This window comes from Amphibalanus amphitrite, unplaced genomic scaffold, assembly GCF_019059575.1.
Source record: "Amphibalanus amphitrite isolate SeventyFive unplaced genomic scaffold, NRLGWU_Aamphi_draft 000554F_arrow, whole genome shotgun sequence".
Lineage (NCBI taxonomy): Eukaryota > Metazoa > Arthropoda > Thecostraca > Balanomorpha > Balanidae > Amphibalanus > Amphibalanus amphitrite.
Genome location: NW_024882048.1, coordinates 307555 through 334060, shown reverse-complemented (window position 1 = coordinate 334060; position 26506 = coordinate 307555). Strand labels below are relative to the sequence as shown.

Sequence of the window (26506 nt, the reverse complement as noted above, 5' to 3'; positions counted from 1 at the left end):
AGGCCGGCGCGCGTAGTCACTAATGACGTCACAGTGTCTCAAAAGAGGCCCATCCACGTCCAAAACGTCAGCGGCCGGTGAATTTGGCAGAGGACGGTCCTCCAGTGTGCCCATAATAGGTGAGTGGTCGGGTCGGACCGAAATAGCGGCAGTCGCCCAGAATATCCCAGCTCCGTACGAGCACCGAGTTCTTCCTGCAACAGGGCGTCGTGACCGGGCTATTTCTGCCCCCGCGCCGCCGGGTCAGGTCGGCCGGCGTGTGGCCAACTCCCCCCCCCCCCCCCCGGCCGCGCCGGAGGCACGCGCTGACTCAAAGGGCGCCGCGAAGGCCGCTCAGAGGCCGCCGCCGTGACGCGTCACGTCACAAACGTCATCGCCCGTCACCCCCACCCTCCCCCACCCCTTCCAGGACTCAGAGGTGGGAGAGGGAGAGGACAGGGAGAGCGGGAGAGAGCACTGAGACAGACACTCCACCGACAACGAGCGCGGACTGTGACCACTGACTGATACTGGCGCGATAAGTTTGTTTTCTTTTGGTCCGTTTTTGTTCGTCTCTCTCCTAGTGTTACCTACTTATCGCTGTTAGATGATAACCTATCAAAGCAAAACACATCAACACCTAATGCTTTTGAGAAGAACCAACGCTTTCACAAGAACTCGGTACATTAACGCTTTTTACGTAAGCCATGCCCAGACGTATCGATCTGATGTTTTGTGTCGTGTTTTATCGTGTTACCTTTTAGCAAAGCTCAACGCCTTCCTCCTACACTCAGACCGGACCAGTGACCCGTAACTGATGGCCAGAGACCTGTGGTCGGCGACTTTTGATCAGTGACCATGACCACTGATCTGTGATCAATGACCACTGATTGACCACTGACTTGCGATCACTGACCTGTGGTCTGTGATTGTATCGTGACCAGTACACGGTGGTCAGTGAGAAGTGACGTATAACCCTGGACCAGTGAGCAGTGACCTGTGTCATACACTCACGTATCCGCGGGTCGAACCAGGACGTGGTGCGTTTCTGGTGGTTGATGAAGTACACCTCTCCGGCCTCTGTCTCGGCGCGCTCCCAGCCCTCGGGCAGCGGTCCCATCGGCTGGCCGCCCGGACCCAGCGCCAGCTGCTGGAGCTGCTGCTGCAGCTGCACAGACTGCGGCGGCGGCGGCGGCAGCAGCTGCCCGCCTGACGGACACGCAGAGCGGGTCAGACGGGGGCTGCGGCAACTCGGAATCGGACGGGGGCTGCGGCAACTCAGCACAGCACCATGGGGCTACAAAGTGAACGAAACATAACACGCGGCCAGCAGCAATACGCCTACTCAATCATTATTTGGAAGGTCTTTACAAGATTTCGCCTATTTTCGCCAACTAAAGCAGGGGCGGATCCAAGGGGGGGGGGGTCACATGGGTCATGGCCCCCCCCTTGAGGCCCGGGGGCCCAAAGACCTGCCAGGGGCACCACCGGCCTATCAGGGGTATCACAGTCCTGACAGGGGCACCACAGGACCGCCAGGGGCACCACAGGCCTAGCAGGGACACCACGGGCCTGGTGCCCCTGGGCCCTGACAGGACTGTAACGCCCCTGACAAGCCTGAAGTGTCCCCGGCAGGCACGTGGTGCCCCTGACAGGCCTGAGGCGCCCCTGCAAGGCCGGTGGTGCCCCTGACAGGCCTGTGGTGTCCATGGCAGGCCTGTGGTGCCCTTGCTAGGCCTCTGGTGCCCCTGACAGGCTTGTAATGCCCCTGGAAGGACTGTGGTGCCCCTGGGCCCTGACAAGCCTGAGGTGCCCCTGACAGGCCAGTGGTGCCCTTGCTAGGCCTGTGGTGCCCCTGGCAGGCCTCTGGTGCCCCTGACAGGCTTGCGGTGCCCTTGGAAGGACTGTGGTGTCCCTGGGCCCTGACAAGCCTGAGGTGCCCCTGACAGGCCCGTGGTGCCCTTGTTAGGCCTGTGGTGCCCCTGGCAGGCCTCTGGTGCCCTTGCTAGGCCGCTGGTGCCCCTGGCAGACCTCTGGTGCCCTTGCTAGGCCGCTGGTACCCCTACGCCCGGAGAGGACTGGTGCCCCTGAAAAGTCTGAAGTGCCCCTCGGCAGACCCGTGGTGACCCTGACAGGCCCAAGGTGCCCCTGCGAGGCCGGTGGTGCCCCTAGCAGACCTCTGGTGCCCCTGGCAGGTCTGTGGTGCCCCTGGCAGGTCTGTGGCGCCCCTGGCAGACCTGTGTTGACTGGTGCCCCTGCTAGGTCGCTGGTGCCCCTCACAGACCTGTGGTGCCCCTGGGCCTTGATAAGCTTGAGATGCCTGGCTATGACAGGCGGCTCGTGGTGCCCCTGATAGACCAGTGGTGCCCTTGCTAGGCCTGCAGTGCCCCTGGCAGGCCTCTGGTGCCCCTGCTACCCCTGCGCCCGGAGAGGACTATGGTGCCCCTGAAAAGCCTGAAGTGCCTCTCGACAGGCCCGTGGTGCCCCTGTGCCTTGACAGGCCCAAGTTACCCCTGCGAGGTCGGTGGTGCTCCTGGCAGGCCTCTGGTGCCCCTGGCAGGCCTCTGGTGCCCCTGGCAGGCCTCTGGTGCCCCTGGCAGGCCTGTGGTGCCCCTGGCAGGCCTGTGTTGACTGGTGCCCCTGCTAGGCCGCTGGTGCCCCTCACAGGCCTGCGGTGCCCCTGGAAGGACTGTGGTGCCCCTGCCCCTAGGGGTGCTCATGGGGCCCAACAGGCCCGTTGTGCCCCTGACAGGCCTGTCGTGTATACTTGCTAGACCTGCGGTGCCCCTGCTTCCTGGCAGGCCTGTGGTGCCCCTGGCGGGCCTGTGGCGCCCCTACAAGGCCGTAGGTGCCCCTGGCAGGTTTGTGGTGTCCCTGGAAGGACTTTGGTGCCCCTGACAAGCCTGAAGTGTCAAGGACAGACCCTTTAGACGCCAGGGTCAAGTTCGTCGGACTGACAACGATTTGCTTACCTGATAACGTTCCTGGTAAGTACTCATTACTCAGCGTCCACAACATATATACACATAGCACATTCATATATACTTGCTTACAATTGGTAAATGTGGTTGTGGCTAAGAGTTAAGATACTGACTAAAAAAAAAAAAAAGAAAAAAAAACTGAAAATGGGGGCACCACCAAAATGAAGTGGACGAAATCCGTTGAGTTTTTAATTTTGGGTATAGGTAGGGGCACCACTTCGATTCATGACCCTCCCCTTGGAGTTTTCCTGGATCCGCCCCTGAACTAAAGTATGTATAGGTTTACTTTGATAGTACTACAAAATGTCGTCAGATGAAGTGAAGCAGCATAAAAACCGCGTACCCCAGTGTTGAACAGTGAGTACTGCTAGTCCCGCGGTTACGGTGTGTGGCGAAGGGGAGCCTGACTTACCCTCCTGCTGCTGTTGCTGCTGCTGATGTTGCTGATGAGCATTGACAGTCGGCTGAGGCTGGGAGGTGGGCGTCGACACCTGGTGGTGGAAGATCGACTGCTGCTGCTGCTGCTGCTGCTGTTGGACATGCTGCGGCGGCTGCTGCTGTTGTTGTTGTTGTTGTTGCTGCTGCTGCTGCTGCTGCGCCGGTTGCTGCTGCTGTTGTTGCTGCTGCTGCTGCTGCGGCTTTTTCCTCGGATCATCCCACGTTGTAGTTTTTGTGATATGACTGGAAAAGAGATAGGTCGTGTTACCAAATATATCGCATGAACAGTATTGAACATACAGAGCACAACTCTAACAAACCAGTCCATTACAGAGCCAGTATCCCGTGAATCAGGCCCAGTTTATAGACAGAAGCCACCCCTCCCTGTCCGATATACCCCTCCGGCGTCGCACTCTGACACCGCCCGCCCGGCCCCGGTTCCATGAACTCTCGGTCAGCCGCCGTTCGTCCGAAGCTGTTGGTTCTCTCTGCGGGGAACCGGTGCACGGTGGGTTAATCGGCTCTATGCCGGCCCACCGTGCAGTGATGGCCGCATTAACAGCGCCCGGGCCGGCCCGGCTCGGCGGCCTCTGACCCCAGCTCACGGCACCGGCACGGCGGTGGCTCACAAATCACCCCACTCGGACCGGACCGGCCAGTGTTAGAGGGGCTGCAGCTCAACTGAGAGCAATAATGGCATGTGTAAGAGGGGGCTGCAGACAGTACCCTACCAGCTGAGAACATTGAGGAGCGCCCTCCACCTATCGCCATCCCCGTCTGCAGAGGCCGGCCGCGGGGCACCTCACAGACGTGTCCTCGGTCCAGGGCCGCCGCCGCCGGCCGCGGGTTGGTGTCGGCGCGCGCCGCTGGGGGGGGGGGGGTCCGGCAGGGGGGGGGGGGGTGTCGCTGACGTCGGCGGCGCCAGTCAGCCGGAGCGTGCTGCCAAACAGCCGCCGCCGTCGAGCCGAGCCGAGCCAGTCGCCCTGACGACCCGTCCCGGGCGCACGCCGCACACGCCACCGCCGTGCTGCGCCGAAATAGACACCACCGCCGGTCGGTCGAGGTCGGGTCACATGGACCGCAAGGTCAGCACCTCGTGACCGAATCTCCGGAGGGGAATCTGGGTCTGACGTAAAGTCGGTGACCGATTTCACATCACGCGTATATGAGTACCGTAGTCCGTAACCGGTCCAAGCCAGCCGAGATGACAATGCCGTTTTGACCGGTCTCGGCGAGCACGACCTGGGGGGCACGCCGGTGCCGCACCCCGCCCTGGTTCCGTGCGACGTCACGGTCGCCGGAAGTTTACACAGCTCAGCCTTCAACGGTACGGAGCTGCGGCTGGTCGGGCGCAGAGCGCAGCCAGCGGGGCGGCCCGGGCCGATAAGATAGACACAGATCTCGGGGATCGGCAGACTCTGGGCGCCGCTGAGATAGCGGCCGGTCGCGGCGGAAGCGGTCGCGTCAAACCTGGCCAGATAGCAGGTGACGGGACGCATCCTCCGTATCGGTCCCTCCACTCACAGAGCCTTTCTGGAGCCGCGGACGTCACACGGTTTCATAACAGATGTGCGGATAAACAGAGCGGTACTGAAGTCAGCAGCTTCGACACAATGAGTGCACACAGCACAGTGATCCCGGTTCACCTAGAAGACCTCGACTCGGACTAAATCTGCGACAGGTTGCCTGCAGCCTGACCTTGACTAACCCTGCGGCAGGCCAGCTGACTACGACTGACCTCGCCCCAGGTCAGCTGACCTTGACTACCCCGTGCCCAAGTCAGCTGACCTTTGACCGCTCCCCACGTCCAGTCTACCCGGACCGGACCGGTCCTCGTCATACCCTGAAACTGACCGCTCGGCCCTGGCGCCCGTCCAGTGCACCTCTGCTCTGGCTCTCCCCACTGTTTACTCGGCGATCGCAGCTCACAGACCGGAGCTGCGCAGAAGGCTCAGCGCTGGCACAGCACCCCGGTCCCGTGGGTGGTGCCGAAGAGACTGGCCAGACCCGGGTCACGGCGGCAGCGTCCATGAGCGCACTGCCTCGCCGTTATAGTTGCAAAATCTGAGGCAGATTTCTGACATCGAGACTACCTGATGCTTCCCTCGATAAATGCTTCCTGATGTGTCGGATCATCGTCAAGCATAAGTGGCCCGTATTGGAGCCAGGGTGTTCATTATACGGCCCCACCACATCCTACCCGGCGTCAGCAAGGTTTCCCCGAATCACCGCTGATCCGTCTCTCTGGATAAGCGATCACGTGGTCCGTCAGTCCCACCAACCAAACTGACACGTGACCCCGCACATCTACCCATAACCTCTCCCGAACCTGACACACAGCTCGGTGTCGAAGACGGCTGTCACGGCCCATCAGCAGCCCATGTTTGTCAGACAGGAAGACCGGAACGGAGCCCGAACGGTACCGCGGCGCTTCCCGGAGCGGTTTGCAGGAGAGCGAGTCCCCGGGGAGTGAGATCGGTCACAGGACCGGACCATTCACCGCTGGGACGCTCAGTGTGTGAAGGCGCTCAGTGGTCCTCTGCAGAACGCTAGGCTGAATGGGGGCTGCTCCGAGCGGGCGCCCGTCAGACAGGAGCAGACTGGGTTTAATCCGACTCCACTGCTGTTCAGTCAGTGTCTGATCACTCACTTCGTGGCCTAGTTTGGGGAGACGAGGACTCTCCGACCCAGCCCGGCTGCCGGAGACAGGTTGGCGAGCTGAGAGGAGACTGACCTCGACCGAAGCTGTCCACCGCTGAATGCTGGGTGGAGAGACAGAGAGAGAGAGAGAGGAGAGAGAGAGAGAGAGAGAGAGAGAGAGAGAGAGAGAGAGAGAGAGGAGAGAGGAGAGAGTAGAGAGAGCGGGTTCGGGAACGGGTCCAAGTCGGACCCGACGCCTTTGAGCGTCGCGCCGCGCTCTGGCAGGGACGGCACCGCCCACCTGTGGTCGCGGCGTCACCGCCTGTCGGCGAACGGAGACCGTCTGACGGCCGGCCATCGGGGCCAGGGTCAGACGGTCACCTGGCACCGGCCGCCGACGAGGGAGTCATGAGCTCGCCCCCCCCCCCTCTGCCACAGCCCGCGGCGGCGGGGGAGTCATGAGCTCAGCCCCGCCCTCCCCTCTGTCATAGCCCGCGGCGGCGGGGAGAGTCATGAGTCTGCCCGAGCCCCACCCCTTCCGTCCTCGCCTCGCCCTGCGTCGCCGACCGCTGTGTATGTATACCCGACACAGTCCGAAGTGATCACGTCACTCTTGTGTTGTCAGGCAGCGGGCCACCACTCCAGACGCTGTATAGGCTTGATTCGGTCCTCTGCACCCTAACCCCCTCCGGGGTGTTTCTGCAGGCGCCGGTGGACGCCGTCCGGGCCGGACTCGATCAGACCTGCTATAAACACTGCCCCAGCACCTCTGCGGCCGCCTGTTTACAGCCCCCTCCCCCGTGCAGGACATCACATCATGATTGGCCAGTCAGGAACGCGCGATAGCCAGATAGTCACCTTTTTGCTCGTACAACCGGCAATTAATTGCGTGTCAGAAGGAAAGGAAGGGCATGGGCTGGATTCCATACCGGAAAAGGTGCTGCGGGGTAGGGATATGGCCATGATTTGTTCATGTTAAACTACAATAAATTCCTCATTCGTGACAAAATAAGGCAGCAGGTAGATTCCTGTGTCCAGCCTTATACGCTGCGGGCTAAAACGGGCGGCGATGCTGCGGACATGAGCAGCAAGTTGCACTGTCACCTCGAGATCTCCTTCTGAATAAATAATTAATGACATATATGGGAGTAACTGATAAGGCAGCCATATATGGGTGTCTAGGTTGATAACAGCACGGGGTTCATCCACCTGACTGCACCGTGAACCGTCCAGCTCCGCCGATCAGCCGACTGGCGGGTGCACAGTGGATACTGCACAGCCGCTCAGTTTACAGTGCATTGTGCACAGTGAGCGCTGCCGTCCGCCGGTGGACAGGTGTCTCAGCGGGAAAACCAGATTCCTAGATGAGCTGATCGGCGCCGTGTCGCTGGGGCGACGCCGGCGTGCGACACCTGCGCGCGGCCGGCCCGCTCCTACCGAGGGCCGCGCGCCGGCCGACTTCGAGCGGCTGGGGTGGCGATGGGTGGTCACCGGCCGGTCTGCGCTCACCCCTGTGTACCGGGACCGTCCCGCCGGGGTCTGTCTACCCTCCCGGGGTCGACCAGCGCTCTCCAGGGGGCCGCCTCTCGGCTACTTTCACCAGGCAGTGGCGCACGCCAGCCCACGGAGGCGGTTTAAAGTGCCGCACAAAGGGACGGGCCCAGCGCCGGCGGCGCATTCCTGAGCAGTCGCCGGCCGCGGACGCTGCCTCGATGGACGCCGGCCGGCGGAGGGACAGACCGCCCGGCCGACCGGTCAGCCGGGCAGGAGCGTCCACCGGGGCCCGCCCGCCCGGCCCTCCGCCGCCGGCAGCCGGTCGGCCATGTCCGAGCGGCATCATGTGCAACAGGTTGCTGCCGCCGGGAGCCGGTTCAGCCAGCGGCGCCGCCCAGGGCCGGGCCGGCGGCGGCGGCGGCCGGCGCGCCGGGTGCACGGCTACACGGACGGCGCGGCGGCAGGTAGCGCGGCTGATGCTCCCGCCGGCCGCGTCAGCTGAGCGGCGGCAGCGCACCAAGGCCGGGCGGACCGCCGCCGCCGACAGGGAGCCGGGAGCCTGACCGGCCGGCCCAGGTGGACAGTGGACAGACGGGTCGAGTATACCGACGGTCAGTCGAACCACGCCAAGACCACAATGGTCCTCTCACCGACCCGCCGCTATGTCCGCCGGCGCTGCAGTGACCTGAGGGACGTTCACTGGCCCATGTGAGCAGTAATGCCGCCGCCGCGGGTCGCCAGGAGAACCCGCTCAGACCGGCGGCGCGGCGTTGACACCATGACCAGCGGCTCGGCGGCACACATGCATGTATGCATGGCCATCAGCCAATGCAAATGGCCGCATTTGAGGTCGCCGTGCCGGCCGCCGGGTCGCGGAAAGCCCGGCTCAGAGTCGGTGGGGAGGTCGGACGGTGGGCGCCGGACGGGGTGGGAGAAAGAGAGGACTGCTCAGAGGAGGGTCAGGGAGAGCAGGGAGCTTTCGGGGCTGAACTGGCTCCTTCCATGCGATTCGCGGTCGGAAAGAACAAAGAGACACACTCACTCGAAGCTCACGGACGGGAAAACCAATTTTGCCTCCATTCTTTGAAGGAATTGGTGTAACTTCAAAGCCACCTGTGCCTTTCCGCGTAATGTCGTCCGGGTACTGCCAAATTTTGCCGGTAAGACGGCGGCGGTAGCTCCCTTTGTCCCAGCAGCAGTGTTCTACACACACGCACCACGCCACCGCCCAGCTCCAGATTCTCAAGTGGTCAAGCAGGTCTCCTGGCCAGTGGCCGCCTGACGTCGCCATATCACGCTGCGGACCCATTCCTGGAAGCCGGGCCAAGTAAAGCGGCGCTCGTCTGCAGCCGATCGCCGGCCGGCCCTGCCGGACCCGGCTACGGTCGACGTCCTGGCGTGACCCGCCGCCGGCGTGCAGCGGCCCAGCAACAGGAGCAGCGGCGGCGTGCTCACGACAGCCACGGCAGCGGCCTTGGAGCGGTCGCCACAGGCCATCGGTGGCCGGCAGCGGGCCTCCAAACAAATCGGCCATCGGTCGTCCATCCGTCACCTGGCCTCCCTTCGGTCCGCCGTTCTCGACAGTCCCAGACGACTGGCGAGCTACGCTGGCCCTCGTCCCAGTCTCACACATAGTGAGGGCGCGTGGCGTCGATTTTGACTCATGCACTGCCACGCGCCGGCGACAGAGACAGAGAGCGGTGATGAAACGACGACACCTCAACCGCCGCCGCCGCGCCGGTCGGCCTTCAGAGACGGCCAAGCCACCCGGCTGGTCGGTTGGAGGTTGTGGTTTCAGTCTGGCCCCCACGGAGCCGCGAGATGTCCTCACAGACAGAAGAGAGCCGGTCGTCCCAGCTCAACAGGTCCCGTAGAGCTGAGATGGAGGTCGGGGAGTCAGCTTCACGAGTGGACCGTGCAGAGCTCGCGCTCAGAGATAAAGACAGCAGATCGTCCCGCAAGCTTTCTGTCTTTAGAACAGGCCACAGTAGCTCGAAGTCATCCCCAAATACCCCCGCAGCAGCCCACCTCTCCACCTCCCCGAGCCATGTCCGCGCGGCGGCGGCCCGGCGGCCATCTCCGCGTCCCCGGCACGCCGGCCGCCCACCTGACCTGGTGGCTAATCAGTCGTCGCCACCGCCGGCAGGCCCTCGGCTCGGCGCGCCGTGCAAAACAGGTATATCCTCGGGGCGGCTGCGCGGGGCGCCGGCCGGTGCAGCGCGCCGATTACGTCCAATTACCAGCGCCGGGGGACGCCGACGGCCGTTCGCGGTAGCCGGCCGTCGGGAGCGGCCTCCACCGTCGCCGGATGGCCAACCGTCTCCCCATGGCAACGGCAAGGGCACGGCGCGGCGCGGGCGCCCGCGGCTGCAGATCAGCCAGGGGATGGGCGCCACGGCGGCAGACAAAGCAGGATCAGGTGCGAGATGCACTGAAAGCAGACACCGACTGGAAGGCACACGCCATGCCGAGGCCCATGACGTGGTAGTGTAGGATAGGGTGATCTCCGGTATAAGTTCCGACACCCGGATCTAGACCGGACCCGGATCAGGCGCCGCTGGCAGTGGCCGGGTCGGATTGTGTCCGGATACTCCCCCCGCCCACTGTGTTTGTGTCTGCTGACGCCAGGTGGACCCCCGTGACCCGCACGGTGACCCCGTCTGCCCTCGGGTGACCTGAGACCGTCTGAGGCCGGGCGTCGGCTGACGGCAGCCAAACGTCCGCCCACGCAGCCTCGGGGGCAGCTCTCCGGTGACCGTGCATGGTTCAGGTATACCGCCGAGGGGGCATGAAACCCAGCGGCGCCCCATGGCTCGACCAGAACACTCAGCGGCTGACGCATCGAGGAAACGTGACTGACATTGACATGAACGGTTTTGTAATCAATAAACTTCAAACCGTGACGTCAAGTCACCAATGAAGCGTGGCAGCCGCTCCAGAACAGCGCATCTGGGCCTCACGACTGACTCTTACCCCGTCTCGGTCTGCCGCACCCCACAGCTGGCAGCGGACGGCCCAGCTTCCACAGTTGTCGGTCGGTTAGCTCGTGTGAGTTCAAACTGGCGTCTGGCCGCGGTCCCACCTGCCCCTGAGGCGATGTTCGGGCGGGGAGCAGAACAGCGCCCACTGACAGCGACACGGCGTTAAAGTCCAGGTGTTCTCGCGATGGACGGACAGACGGACGGACGGGTGGACGGACGGACCCGTCCACCTCACGTCCCTCCCGACGGACCGACACGAGCCAGACACGCGTCCGTTGCGGTCGGCTGGGAGGGGCGGGCACACCGACTCGTCCAGGTGGTGGCCAGCCCCGCTGCCCGGCTGAAAAAGCGGCTGGAGGGTGGAGAAAGGAGTGACGGACGATGGACAGCGAAACCAATTGAATGATGATGGTTGAAATGAGAGCGGATGGTAGAGGCGACGCCCATGTTTGTATTGACGGATATACAAACAAATGAAGAGGGACAGGTCAGCAAAGGGTCTTTATGCGCAATTATAGTGACAAATAAACGGACGAGGCATGGATGTTTTTTAATAATTCAGTAAGCCTATCTGATTTCTAAGATGTTTCTATTGTAGATATAACTTCGATATTCTAACAATTCGTTTTCAGTTTTAATCAATTTTAAACGTAATCCAGCCCATGAAATGGAGCTCATGGCCTCTCACAGAAACATCTACCACAGGCAGCCGAACACAACGGCTCCCGTCACCCACCCACTGTACGGCTCCGCCCCGCACCTCTCCGACTCACACTGGCCTGTCAATGACATCATTTGTCAGTCAGTACTCAGTGACGTCATCAGACGGCGCCCGGAGATGCGGGTGCCTGTGAGCCCGTCTCCCGCCGCGCCGGCAGCGGTGAGCAGCTCGGACAAAAGGCCTCCAGTGGCCGCCGCCGCCGCTGGCCTCCCTCGGCCGTCCTCTCCTGCTGCGGGCGGTCGGAGCCGCCCGGTCGGTCGGCGGAGCACCCTGTTTACCGGGCGGCCGGCGAGGCCGCGAGCCGTGATAGCCGCTGACCGCCGGCGGCCGCCCTGCCGGCGCCGGCCAGCGCACCGCCGCCAAACAAGAGCGACCGCCGCGCCGTCAGGCCAGCTTCGCAGAACGGCCCAGGATAAACAGCCCCGCGGGCCAGCCCCGCCGCTCACGGGTAGCTCCGCACGGATCCCGGCGGTTCCTGAACGTGGTAAGACGACCCGAAAGCTTGAAGATTGATGAAGAAAGGCTCCAGAATCCCCGAGCGGCTATGGTGGGTTCCGAGAGACTCCAGACGGCCCACCATGCGCCGCTCAGACAGGCCCGACCAGCTCGGCCCCAGCCCGGTCATCATGTGTGGGGCCATGCACGGTGCAGAGCCGCGATGTGCACACGGTGCACCGAGTGCAGACGCCGGCGGCCGGTGACGAGCGCCGACGGACGGCCGGCCCTGTCGCCACGGACGAGCGCCGGTCGGAGCAGGTCCCCGATCACGGTCACCACCACCGGGCGGCGCAGCGGCCAGCTCGGCGGCGGCTCCAGAGGTAAACATTTACTGACACCGACACGCTCCGCCATCAGCGCGCGGCGCCTGGCCAGCGGCCGAGCCGGGTCGGAGAGAACCGGAGAGCCGCGCCGCGCAGAGCCGGGCTAACGGGTCCGCCGGCGCCGCAGATTAGGACGACCCGTTTCATGGAAACGGCGGCCTCCCCGAACTGTTTGAGCCCGCGGCTAATTCGGGACCCGCCTCTGCATGACAGAGACCAGTCCCACCGCAGCCTTCCTCCAAACAAAGACACCGCGCCTGACATCTAATCGCGATCATCCTGCTTTGTCAGATCGTCCTCCGGGAGATACAGCTCCATAAAAACCCGCTCCGAGGCCGGCACATCGGAGATGATGTGTGAATCACCGAGTGAAAGCTCCGCGTCCGCGGGCAGCAGATAAGTTGCTGAATCGTCTTATCGCCGGCCGGCAAACAGAGCCGTCCCCTCGACTCGTCTCCCGAGTCTCCCAGCACCCGCAAACACTGTCGGCCACTCCGCGCTGGCGTCCGTCCCGTGGCGCACCTGGCGACCGGCCGCCGCCTGCCGCAGGTAAACAGGCGCACAAACAGGCCGCGCAAAAACCCGAGACGTGACCGCTGAGATCGGCGACCGGGTGGGTCACGTGACTGAGCCGGTCAGACACAAACAGGGTCACGTGAGTGGTCTGTCGGCGAGGGAGCAGGTACCGGGCGAGCGTCCGTCGGCCCGTCCGTCCGTCAGTTCGCCAGTCCGTCAGTCGGTCAGTCTCGTTCAGCTCCAGCATCCAGCCAACAGGTGTCTCCGACCGAGCTCGACCCGAGAGCAGAGCCGTGATCGAGCCACAAGCGCCGGGCCACGGAAGCCAACAGCGACCGTTAGCTTTCGAGCGACGGCGCTCAAAGCCTGTCGCCGGCCCCACGGCCAGCAAGGCCGCACGTCTCCGCTAACTCGGTACTAAGCCACGCAAACAAGCCTCTCCGGCGAAAAGGATTTATCTGAAAGCTCGGGAGAGCCACCCGGCGGGTGCAGAATGGGGTGGTGATCCCAGAAAAAGGATTTATCTCAATTCGCACAACGTAGGGCGTTGCATGCGAGGCTTATACGCGCCAGATGCATTAGCTGGTAGGTAGTTTAGTCTACCTGGAAGTGAGAAGGCCATTTGAGGCCAACGGTTAGTCAGTGGGGTCAGGCGTTAGTGCGAAGGATTGAAAGTGTGAAGCGTGGGATACGACCAGGTCAGGTCGGGGACCGAATCAACTACGGCCAGATGATGATACGGGACGGCACGGCGATGTCTCTCTAGTGTAACATCTTCATCATCACCACATCGGAGGAGCCTGCAACGGATGACGGCCCATCTGATTGTCAGGTCACACCAGCCATCTACCATCTGATTCAGCGCCTGGGGCAGTGACCTAGCGGGACGCCCGCCCCGCCCCCGGCCTTCACGGTTCACGGTCCACGACCGTGAGTCGTCCACAATCCACATCCACCATCCGTCCACGCTCGTCGTCCACGCTCGCTGTCCACATCGGCCACAATTTTAGTCAGTGGTGGGTATCCGCACCGACAAATATGAATTATACGAGTCCATGTATTGTGAAACGGCTGCAAACCAACTATGCTGCAACACCTGTCACGAGATTTCAATCGTCTGGTGGCCGAGTCACGTTAAAAAATGTATATTTTACGTACGGGGAAACACGTGGAGCGACTACCGTGTGTAGGTATTTACAGGCGCAGTACATGGGTGAACCAGTGCACAGTTTGACTGCGGTCCATGGCTCAGGCGGGGACGCAGGAACACGCTAAAGACGGCCGCAGAGGGTGGCTTTTTACGGTGAGCTGATGCGTGCTGGACTGGTTAGATCGGCCCGCCGGCGGAACTGATGGGTCAGACGGACGGCTGGGGCGGGGCGGGACCGGAGCGAACTGGGCAGTGGCCCCGACAGGCTCAGTAGACCCAGTGATAGCTTTACTTCTCACTGTCATAACCCCTACACTAGAAGCTTGAGGCCACTTATTACAGCCGCCGAATAGGTATCGTACCGCATTTCTTCATTCTGTGGAAGTCCTAGCAGTCAGCACAGGACCAGATTAGCTATTTTCACTCGCATCCGATCTGTCCGCTTCCCACGAAAATACATCACAATCCGCCAAGCCGGTTCGAGGCCTGCAACTGCGAAGAGCTCTCCTCATTCGTAACCTCTCTGCACGTTTGACTTTAAAGCGCCACACTTGATATTTAAATCAGCCGTCTTCTCCGTACCCAGAATCAGCGTACTGTGAATCCAACTGATCCAGAGTGAGCGGTGAGCCGACACACGCCGTGCCGACTGCCACCTCTGGGTGAGGTGTGAGCAGTAATCCAATCAGCCCGGTTCCGGCGCCGCTCGCCTCAGTGACCGGTCGTGACCGTTGGCCGTTGGCGTCAGCTGGCGTGTCTCGGGTCGGTCCCAACGGTCCGGGATGGTCCCAAACGGTCCGCCGTGGTCCCCAGGACCGCTGACACACCCCAGCCGCCCGGGACCAATCCCAACGGTCCGGGATTGGCCCCGTCCCGACCCTGGACACGCTAATTGACACCAGATGTCCCTCTCATCAACTTCGACCCGGAGAACGACCGAGCACGACGGAGGGACCGGCGAGCACGGACCCGTGCCGGTCGGAACGGGTCGGTGCACGCGGGAGCGAGGGGTGAGGCGAGTTTCGGCCGTCCGCCCGCCGCTCACAGCCCATTGATCGGACCACTCTCCCAGCCGCGGCGGCGGCAGGGACGCTGGCCTCGGTTTGAATCGGCCGCCGCCCGCTCGGCAGATGGTCGTCAACGGTCTCTCTCCCTCCACCGGTCGGTTGGGGGGGAGGGACGCAACGGCCGTCCGTTTAATCGCCCCCGGGCAGCACGTGCCGTGTTGAGTGAGGCGGAGGGGGAGGGGAGCGCCGAACAGCTGTCCCCAGACGAGGGGAGATGCGCACGAGCCAGGCGTCAGGACAGTCAACCGGGGGCGGTTTAAAACTAAGTTTAAACGGCCGCCGCACAGCGCCGTAACAGCTGTGTTGTGGGAGCCCTGCTGAGCTCGCTCACAACGGCAGGGAGCCACGGAGCCAGGCGCAAGGAGCCGCGCAACCACGAACTCAGACATGGGCAGAGACCAGAAAGCAGAAACAATGATGAAACTGCCCTAGAAAAGCGACCTTTGAAAAAGCATGAGGTAACTTTGTGATGACTACAAAGTCTGTTTACAGTGAGGAGACATCGCACGCAGATGTCGAAGCCTACTGCAATGCATGGGCGTTGAGAATAAAACAATGACTGAAGATAGCGAAATGGTAAAAGGGGCTGAAAAACAATGTCACACCTAGCACGAAATTATGAAGCGCAATAGCTATGTCAATGAGCCAAAGCCCATGGTACGTTCATGCTCTTCCGAGCAGACCGAGGCTTTATCTTGAAGGATAAATCGCCTGTTTCCCGACATCGAAGGGGTGCTGTAACGTTACAAGGTCATGCCGAGTCACCGGGACTGGGGCGGGGCGAACGGCTTTCACCCCTTCACCCGGCACAGCGGGTGATCTCGTGCGCGGAAGGTGAAAGGTGACCTGACCCGGGCGGCTGCGCGCCACACCCTCCTACCATGGCAGTGCCGCGCCTTACCTAATAATGTCAGATGTCTTGCAGTCGTGTACTGCGTAGCGTAGGTCGTGTAATGTCCCGTGGCCGTACAGCACCATACCGTTTCGTTCTATGACATCCTCTGCGACAGTCAAGGCGACATCGAGACTTATGAAATGCTCACAAGACACTCACGGATCATGAAGACACATCTCGCCGTCCATTCCAATATTCTTACGTCCATTCATCAACTGCGACCCATATACAGCCAGCCGGACGCTCAACTCACAATGGTAGCACTCGGTTAGGCGTTGTGCATTTTTTCGACCACGCAGCCGCCTGTACAAATGACAGCGCGCGCCGCACCGGACCAGTTCTGGTGGACCGGTAGGTCGTGGAGTGGTTCGGTGTCGGTGGATTTTTGGAGCTGCTGAACACTGGCCACTGCAGTCAGGCAGGTATCCGGGTCATAGGCCCGTGCGAGGGTTGGCAGCGTCGTGGGGTAGATGACACACGTCAGGAAATGACGGAAACGAAGCGGCAGCCTTGAAGACGCCGCACTCAGCAAGGGTGGAAACAGGATTCTTACAGGGTGGAAGCACCCCACCTCCTCAGAAATCCCGTCACCCAGGTGCCGCCGTGTCTATCCCACGCGGCGCCACCCGACCAGGATATCCGCTCCCCCGCGGTCGGTGGTCGGCGTCAGTGGTCAGATCTGACCACAGCCCTGTCCGAGGAGCGGCGCACGTCTCATCCACAAGAGTCTCCCTCCCCGCCCGCAGAACCCTTCCGTCCGCCCTCACCGAGCGTGCGACCGACCCCCCTCAGAGTTCCAGCGACTTCAGCCGGTGAATCAAACCACATCACCATTCCCCGCTGGTCGCCGCTGCTGAACAGCCTCCCTAGTTTAGCACGGCGGTGGCTGAGTAACTCGGTGTTCGCAGAACGACGATGACCGTGTGGGAGGTCGTACAGGCTGATGAGACCATCGGGCGTCGCTCGACCTTTCGAGGGTCACGGAGAGGACGAGGAGAGGAGGAAAGTCGCCACTGGGGATTCACGACTTTTCTGTGTAATTGGGATGAATGAAAGCGGCGCCTTCAAGGTCTTCAAGGCTGCCGCTTCGTTCCCGTCATTTCCTGACGTGTGGCATCTACCTCACGACGCTGCCAACCCTCGCACGGGGCTATGACCCGGATACCTGCCTGACTGCAGTGGCCAGTGTTCAGCAGCTCCAAAAATGCACGGACACCGAACCACTCCAAAGCGGCGCCCGGTGCGCCGCTTTGAACAGACCGCAATGTGAGCTAAAGCATATGATATGATAATGCGGCAAGGATTTGGCGATCAGTGGCGGATCTACGTTGGGGCAAAATGGGCAATTGCCCCCCCTAAACGGAAAACCTCTGGGCAAACATATCTTTTTGCCCCCCCCTAAAAAACTACAACTTGAATGCTAAAAATATGGTGTTTGAAAAGAAAATGTGAAATAAATGGAGGACTAGAAGGTTGTCATATTCGTGATATTAAGTTGTGAGCTGATAAAAAGTCCTCCGCCCCATGAATGTCAGTCCATCATCCATCAGCAGTGCTACTACTGCTACTGCTACCAAAAAAAAAATAATAACGCGATTTATTGAAACCTTGAACCAAGTAAACAAACCGTCAACAGCAGACCGCCAGACGCCTGTCACTCCAGTGGGGTCAGGGGTCACCACACTGGTGAGCGGTTGGACAGTGGTGGGTTTGCATGGGTATATAAGAAGTGTTTGCATAATATTTTATTGCTAGATAGCATGGGTGTAGGAGCTGAAAAAATATTGGTGGGTCTAAATATCCATTAGTACCTAGCATTTCCACTGTGGCTACATTAGTTATGTCCAGAGGCGGATACAGTCATTTCCAAAGGGGGTGCCAAAAGGGTGCCAAAGTCCGAGAGTCTCTACAAGAGCTGCATATGTGTATGCATGAAGTGCGAGATAGGTTTCTGAGAGGAATAACGTAAAGAAGATTACCAATCGCGGCTTTTTCATGAGCCATACCGTTATCTAACGGGGACAAACACAGAAAGGCTCAGTCAGAGCTTTTGGTTTGCGAGGTGTTGGAGAAGCTCAGTATGTTGTGGGAACTTATCGCTGTTCAGTGTGATTCCGTTGGCTGTTGCGCTGTGGTCCTATGTAGTCTGTAGAAGCATCGTTTATCTCCTCTCGAAAGTAACACTGTATAATTTTGCTAGCTCGCGAAGTTTAGTCCCAAAGTTAAGGAATGTTCATTGTAATTGCATCAATAAATGCAGGACCGAAAACAAATGCGCTGTTCTTCGTCTATTTCTTGTTGGGATTCTTAATCGACTGATCTCATTTTCTATTACCGGAAACAACTGTTAATACGTTTAACTACGTGGCAACCCTGACTGCGTAGAGTATCGCAGGTACGCTGATGTGGCCTTTGGTCGTGGGCATTTACACATGAACCTGCTGCTGCGACCCTTATCGGTCTCCGGATACAGAAGCCCTTGAGAACCGGCGCGGGCGAACCTTTCGGACGAGGTCTTGCCGAGGTGATGCGGGAGGTAGAGGACGGACCGTCCATAGCGCCGGTTCTAACCCGCGCCGGGCCGGTGCTCTGAGATTCCGCGCCGGGCCGCGGGGGGTGTTTGAACACCCCCCCCCCTTCTAACTCGGCTCCTGGGCCACGTAGCGACACGCGGTAAGCGGCAATCGAAAGAACGTCAAAAGTAAGGACGAAAACACTCAGGTCATTTTTTGGGTCAGGTCAAAGGTCAGGTCACCAGAGGTCACCAAAGGTAAAATGTTGACTATTTCAACATTTTGGAAACTGCCAACGGCTATCTCGGGAACCGATAGAGCTACAGCGCCGCAAAAAAGCGCATTCGATAGCCCTTTTACAGACCTTTCTGAGTAATGTTCTCAGATTTGACCTCAGGTCAACAGTTTAGCCTCCAGAGGGCAAAAACTCCAAAAATAGCCGTTTTTACGAAAAACGGTTTTTCGGCAATAACTTTTGACTCAAAAGAGCTATGTCATTACTTTTGCCAGTATCGTGTTCCTCTCGTCAAGACGCGTCGAATGAACTATAATTTGACCTTGAAAGGTCAACTTGAAAATTTGACCTCAGGTCAACGTCATGACCTGACCGGAAAAGGTCATGTCGCATATCAGCTGATCCGCAACGTCGAGCCGAACACATCTAAGGCGTTTTCAGCGCTCTAGCGCTCCTCTATCAGAAGTTAGCATCGAAAAACTGTTAGATTCTGTTCGTGACCTGAGATGACCTCGGGGACATAACGAGGGGTCACAGTTGCCATTTTCTGGTTCAGTGTGTCTATTTTACCTACATCTCGATGTTTGAGAGTGTCTAGAATAGCGTTCGTGCAAAACAGACGCTTTTCAATTTTCTCCCATTGACTTACATATAATGGAGGCCGCAAAATTGACCTGACCTTAGGTCACCGATATCAAAATTCCGAGATATACATTTTATAGATAGTGTTGCTCTTATCAATCGCTGAAAGTTTCAAGGCAATCGTTCAGTCGGTGTAGCTATGACGAGCATTCTTATTTTTTCTGAGGTGAGGTCACTTGGCGTGACCTGGTGACCTGACCTAAGGTGACCTGGGTCTGAAATTTTCACAACATGTGCGGAAAAGATGCACGAACAGGTGTGCGCCACCGTTTTTGAGATATTTGCGAAAAACCGCAAGGGGGTGTTCAAACACCCCCCGGCCCGGCGCGGGCTAACTATCTCCCGGAGTCAGGGTGGCTGCAATTTTTTTTTTTTGCGCTGCCCTGGCTTGGCCGGACTGACAAAAATGTAAAAAATCAAAAAAAAATAATTCCCGAAATCCGAGGAAAAAAATAGGGGTAGCTCGTTTTTTTTTTCCTAAGACTGGACGTTTGAAATTCTCGCCGACTTGCCTGGCGGCGCAATGTTTGCCCCCCCCCCTAAACTCAAATCCTAGATCCGCCACTGTTGGCGATGTTACCGCAATGATGCCCAATCTGACGTTAACTGATATAACACAGCAGCTGGGCTGCACTGATGTGACGCTCCGCTGACGTACGCTGAGCTGATGTTGCATGACGAGCCGGGACGGTGCACCCGGCGCCAGCGCGGCTACCTGTGGTGACAATTCCGCAAACGGCCAGTGGCCACTGACCAGCAGGATGTTCCACGACAGGCAAAGATCTCGATATCGATAACGACTCACTAATGGCCAACGACAAGGAAAGATCCGCACCAATTCGATGAACAAAAATCCCAGCTCTGTGTCAGAAACGCTCGCTTGATCGTCACACAAAGACGCCCTAATTGTACCCCGTTTCGCACTAAATGCAATCCGTCAATCTCAGCGCGGCGGCCGAGCCCGGCAGATAGCCAATATTTCCTGTTGGGCCCACAGAAATACACGCTCGGAGGAAAATAGCAGCCGCTGACACTAGCGCAGATCGATTGCAAGGAAACAGGCGTCGCAAGTCGGCCAACAAAAACACAACGGCTATGAGCTGTGATAGATGTGTCAAAACCGAGCGGACGCGGCGACCGCAACAGGTGCTCACAGTAACCAGAAGGCGCTTCCTGTAACTGAGGCAGCGCGTTCGGCTGTCAAAACGACAGACAACATCGCCGTGCCGCTCCCCGTTCGCTGTCGGCGTGCAGGTTTTTGTGCGGCCGGCTCTGACCCCTGTGTCTGTCAGTGGTGGCCGCGGCGGGCCGCCGGCCACGACTCGCAGCTCGCTGTTTACCGCTCAGCGGCCGCGGGCGGACGGCCAGCACGGCTCTCTGCATCCACCGCTGACGAAACGGCGCTCAAACATCGCCGGCGGAAACGGCAGCCATCCGGCGGCGGCCGCTCGTCGCGCCGGCCCGCTGCAGTCGCCTCACACGCGCGCGCGGCAGCCCCGCGGCGCTCGGCGCTTCACGAGCTCCCAGCGAGCCGCTCCGCGCCCGGTGCGCCGCGTGTGAGCGGCGTCCGCGGGGCTCGCGGCGGGTGAAATTCGCCGAACTTGACTCAGAGCAGCGGCGGCCGGCCGCGCCGCGCCGCGCCGGAACTACCTGACTCAGCGCGGAACGATGATGGCAGCAGAGTGGTGGCGGACCGTCCGGGCCGGAGACCACCTGTCAGAGCCGCCCCAGCCCTCGCCCAGCAGCGCTCGGAGACCAGCAAACGGCTCAGCAAGCTCCAGCTGGATCACAATTACCGCCCGCTGGTTTCAGTCGGTGTCAGTCGCTACCGTGCACCGAGCGTGCACCAGACACAGATCCTGACACAGGTAGCAGCGATGTCCTCAGGAAATGCAGCTGCCGCGCTAACCCGGAAAACACGGCCTCTGCTGTCGGCGAGTAGCTGCCTATATCGGCAAGGTCGTCCTCCGCGCGCTGACTTCAGCGCTGTCCAGTGAATCAGCTCAGCTCAGCGCTTACAGGGTCGCCTCCCAGCCCATCCGCCGGCCGCCAAACGACCGGTGATGCGCCTTTCCGCTCAGCAAAACCAGCTACGACGAACTCTGCGAGCGGGGGAGCCATGTCCGGTTCCTGACTTCCTTCAAACTAGCCCAGCTGCAGACCGGACCGGGCCAGGTCAGGTGGGCCAACAGTAACACGGCTCCACACTGCCACGTGACCGGCGCGTGGCACGCAGCTGGCAGCCGCCAGACGTATCGGTGCCGTGAACGGCGCAAATGTGGCCCGTATTGCGCGCTCACACACCGTAAGAGTGGCTGCAAATGGGTCAACGGCGCCGGCGCGGTGGAGGGACGGCCGAGCGACGGGGGGGGGGGGGGGTGGCGATCACATTCACCGGCAATGGTCAGGTAGGAGCTACTGCGGATCCAAGGGAGAGACGAAAAATCGCAGTGTTAAGTTTGAGGTTTTTAGATAGTAAGATTGAAGCCGGTAGTTGATTTATGATTTATGCAATAGCTTATTGGTAGGATTCTTATTTTGGACATGACATCGGCACTCCCAACGGTCTCCGCTGGTGACTGAAGTCTCTCCACCGTGCCCCCGGCCGCTCCGCAGAGCTGTGGGATCTCTGAGGGAGTCTGGGGGCGGCCTTCGTCCCACCTGGCGGCAGCAGCACGGCGGTTACACCGGACATACCAACCCCGAGTCGAACGGACATTACGGCACACGAGCGCACTGCCTGCTCAGGCCAGTCTCATCACAGACACGCAGGAAACGACGGCAAATAGATGCACAATAGAAATGACATGATTCATAAGGCGGCCTATCAATTGCAATATTCGTCCTTGATGCTGATTGTTGTAGTTTTTATCGGTAAAAGCGTGAGATTAACCGTTGAGTCAGCCAGTAGAATGAATCGTTGACTGATATTCGACAGACCGGGCTGCCAATTTATCCGAGTGAATCATTTCCCGGTGCGGCTGCACTAAGCGAAGGATGGAGTCGGGAGGGCGAACTGCGACTCAGATGAATGGCTACAACCGGTGCCGAATTTAGCCGTCGGGACCTCCCCCTGTCATCGGGCCGTCTCTGTAGGAATCGATACCCCTCCGTCGGCCCGTCAGCCCGTGTGCAGTCATTCACAGACGGTGCACCGCGGTGCAGAAGTAGGTTAGAGGGGGCGTGCCTACTCCCCCCGTCCCCCGAGCTGTTCGGTCGGGCCCATCATAATCGGAACTGGGAGCCGGCGCGGCGCGAGTTTTACGAGTCGGGGTCGGACGCCCCCCCCCCCCCCCTGTCCCTGCAGACGGCTGGGGGCTGATTAGACCCTCGGGCCGGACGGGGTCGGTGGAGCCGTTGGCGTGCGTCGCGTCGCAGCTGACGGCCCAAAAATGACGCCCCGACCGCACGGCACCCAGGCCACAGTGACGTCACTGATGATGTCATGATGGCAGTGCGAGGAGCCTGCTTGAGCCATGTCGGCGAGACATTCTGGTAGCAGCAGTGGTGCAAGACCACATACGTCACACTTACAGGCACCTGACTGGAGTGATTTCTAAGCAGTTAGGACCCCTCCCTCAGACACACATGCCACGTGTCACCGATTGCCCGATTGCAACACAGCATCGCAAGCAACGTAACGGTCGGCAAATCGGAGGACTCGGGTCGAGAGTCGAGTCGAGATATTATCAGCAGGAGATATCTGGACCTAATCTGTCAGTTGGTGAGCGAAAAAGGCTGCTCATCTCCTCCTACCCACTGTGGAAAGTCGTCCGAAGGGTTGGCTGCAGCCCCGAAGGGCGATGACAGTAACTATATCCATCACATGTCCTATATCCGGACATCGCCCGTCCCACACGGTCAATCGGTCACGACACGCGTCTGCCACAATCAATTTGAGTGTGCGTGTGCCTACTGCGACCTGACGCGCTCCATAATAGATGACCTGTGACCGCCCTCTCTGCCGTCCCTAGCGGCAGCGACAGACCCACCGCGCCGGCTGACCGGTTCTCAGGACCGACTAGACGCACGCATCAATCAGTCGAGTCTATGATTTGCTGTCGGCGAGCGGCTGCACCGGAGTGGGGGTGCGATGTAGGTGGCACCCGCACCGGGCGGCCTCACCGGCGCCCGCTGCTGCGTCACAGGGGCCGTACGGCGAACCCAGTCCGATTAGATAGGTCCTCGGCGCCGTACGGAGGCCAGTCGGCGCGTAGTTTGTGTCCTTGTGGAGGCCGGCGGTGACGGCGGCAACACGACAGTCCTGCGGACCGAGCCCAGCACACGCCCCAGTCAGCATCCCCCGGGTATTCCATTCCATTCTGGCCACACCCGGGTCGACTACTGGACACTGACGGGCGATGGGCAGCCGTTTACGCCCCCGTTCACGGCGATAATGTGCCGCAGTATCCGTGCGGCGCATCATAAACAATTCAGAGGCCGGCGCGTGTCGCGCCTGACAGCGCAGTAAATAGATGACCGAGCCTGTCACCGCCGCTACACAATGAGCCGCTGAGACGGCCCAGTCGCATCTGGAGACGCTGACCGTTCACGCCCGGTCAGAATTATTAGAGGAAGACTGGACTTTGTTCCATAGATTGGTGCGTGTGGGCTGACTACCAACAGCCTAGAGTCCCACTCACTCAGCCCGAATCTCCACCTTGCCGTGGTGGTAGTGGCAATGAAGGGGAGAGAAGGAGAGAGGGAGCGAGAGAGGGAGGGGGAAAGGTGCGGCCGACCGGACCCTTGGGGCATGACCAATGACCACGCCCTGTGAGGGTGGGGTCGGTCGGACAAGACACCCCGCTGCTCGTGTCGACAACTGGAGCAGCGGTAGCCGCAGACCGTGGGAAACAGCCTTCAGCACCTCAGAAGGTGGTGGTGAACGGCAGTGTCCACTCTCCAATCGCTAAGACCACTGCAGGGTTCTCTGAGCCCTTGAGAGGAGCCACAACAGGCGCGCGCCGTGGCACCTTCACTATCGTGGTCCCGACTGTTGTGTCACACGTCAGTCAGTCATTTGACAGACATTCCGGATGACAGGCACAGCCACAGATTATGGCGCGCCTCTGCGGGCATGCCCCTTCTTCGGGCTGAGAGGGCTACAATCATTGACTCATGCGTGATTAACACCGTCCTTGCTAGTGAGGTCGCAGGGTCCGCGACTCTTGAAAATTTGGCCCAACACAGGTAGGTCTGAATCATATGAGTCACAGTATCTGACTTTATGGGACCACAATCTCATTTGACCCAATCTTGCACAATTCACTATAAGCCAGGGGCGGATCCAGAAAATCTCCAAGGGAGGGGCCATTAGAAACCAGGAGGCCCCCCCCATAATCCCACCTGTTGGAGGCCCCATCTTCCCACTTGTTGGGCCCCCCCCAAAAAAACTGCGTCTATTGAGCTTATCTAGCTGTTCAGGCAACATCTCAACATCTGTGCAGGCTTGGAGGCCCTCTGTGCAGGTTAGGAGGCCCTGTAAAAGTGGTCATCTCTGTGAGCATAAGAGACCTCCAAGTTATGAAAAGCTTTACCAATCTTCTAACAAAGAAGTCTTCTCAGCAGTCTTCTAAGAAATAACTAAGTGGGTAGGTTAAAAAAAAAACTCATCGGATTTCGGCCACTTTATTTTCAGGAGGCCCCCTTTTCAGCTTTTTAACTTTTTAACTTTTTATTTTATTTTTGAAAAAAAATCGGCCAAGGGGGGGGGGGGCCATGGCCCCCATGGCCCCCCCCCTTGTATCCGCGCCTGCTATAAGCAATAACCATGATAGTGTCAATACAAGAAGACAAGTACTCGGAAGTTGCAAAGCACACCGGGCTTTGAAGGGAAGTACCTACCTACCCATATTATGAGGCTTTTGCTTTGCGAGAGCCCAGTAGTCCATTTGAAACGGAAATATATTTTGAAACATCAAAATATACAAACTTATTGTTAGCCTTCACAGCGTCCATAAGTTCGCATATAATTGCTCTCCTGAGAAACGTACCGCATGGAGTTCAGCTTGCGTAAATTTTGTTCACATTGCATTTGCATAACACTAAATTTAGCCTCCTTGCGGTTTAGGACGAGCGAAACGGACGAGTTTAGGCGGATGTGAACCTTCCAATTTGAATACCCAGCCTGACTCTAGAATGAAGGGTTCTAGAGAAAGACCAGCTGCCGGGCAGCGCTGCCAAGCGCCATGAAGTAACCTCAGTGACCATGAAGTAACCTCAGTGACCTCCCTTCTGGTGATTCCGGACGCCCCTCGATTCCGAGTGGAGGCCGCGCGATTCCCGGTGGCTGTCGCGCAGTTCCGGGCGCCCCTGTCGGATGTCACCACTCTGCGCCCCCGGTCAGGTGTATACCCGTCCCTCTCCTACCGCGAACCGCCGGCCCTCGACCCAGTTCGCCGCCGGTGGCTGTTCGGCGCTCCGAGCTCGGCCCGTCGGCTGGTGATTCAGAGGCTGACCTGGCCCGGTGGCCAAATCGGGCCCCTGCGCCGTCCTACGCCGTCCGCCGCTCCCCGTGTCGGTCCGCCGTGTCCTGACGGCCTTGTCGGACCATGCTGTTCGGACTAGATCACGGCGCGGCGGCACGGCCGGCACCGAGGCGTCAGAGACACACAGCCGCCGTCACTGGCTCCATGACGTCACTGACACGGAGCGGTGACGTCACACCGTCTCTCGGACCGGGCGGCGCGGGCCGGCGCAACAGGTGATTTCCTCACCGGGCGGCCGCTGTCAGAGGCTGGACTCATGGCTGGCGGCCGTGTCGGAGGCTGGACGCGGCGGCCCACTCCAAGGTCGGGCAGGTACACGGGCCAGCCGGGCCAGCCGGGCGGCCGGCCGAGCCACCGGACCCGCGGTCGGTCGGGAACAAAGCGACGGCGGCGGCGGCGGCGGGATGGCTGCCCAGTGGCCTCACTGGGTACAGTGGGTAGCGGCGGAATGGCTGCCCACTGCCCAGTGGTCTGACTGGGTGGGTACAGTGGGTAGCGGCGGGATGGCTGCCCAGTGGTCTGACTGGGTACAGTGGGTAGCGGCGGGATGGCTGCCCGCTGACCAGTGGCCTAGCTCTGACCAGCTGCAGGCAGGGAGGGATGTCAAGAGGAAGCGGCGATTTGAGCCAGAGACATGGGTGACAAGGTAGACAGGAGAAACTCCATAACCTGAAACAGCACAGGAGTAAAGGTAATAACGAATGCAGTATACCATGGAAAACTATTGTATAACTCAGCACTCAAAGCCATCCGACCATGTCACAGAAGGTGGCGTTGAGAAGCCGAACCCTGTGCTTGTTTGGGGTGAATCCGACTGCCTGCTTCATCATCAGAGAAGCATTTTGATGTCCGGAGCCGACAGGCCGCTTTCCGGTCCGAATTCCAGCCGTGCCCTCTACCTGTGGTCGGTCTGTCTGAGCAGACGCCCGGGGCGGCACATACCAA

General features: G+C 59.8%; 1 protein-coding gene across 2 annotated transcripts in view; it reads right to left on the bottom strand.

Annotated features, from left to right (window-relative positions):
* The window catches only part of LOC122393796 (transcriptional coactivator YAP1-like), a 36439-nt gene that overhangs the window by 6961 nt on the left and 2972 nt on the right, over positions 1–26506 (bottom strand). For both annotated transcript variants that reach the window (XM_043390173.1, XM_043390174.1), the window contains exons 2-3: positions 3373–3641; positions 994–1188 (exon numbers count right to left, since the gene is read on the bottom strand). In XM_043390173.1, coding sequence (XP_043246108.1) covers positions 994–1188; positions 3373–3641 — 464 coding nt within the window. The remainder of the gene's footprint in view (positions 1–993; positions 1189–3372; positions 3642–26506) is intronic.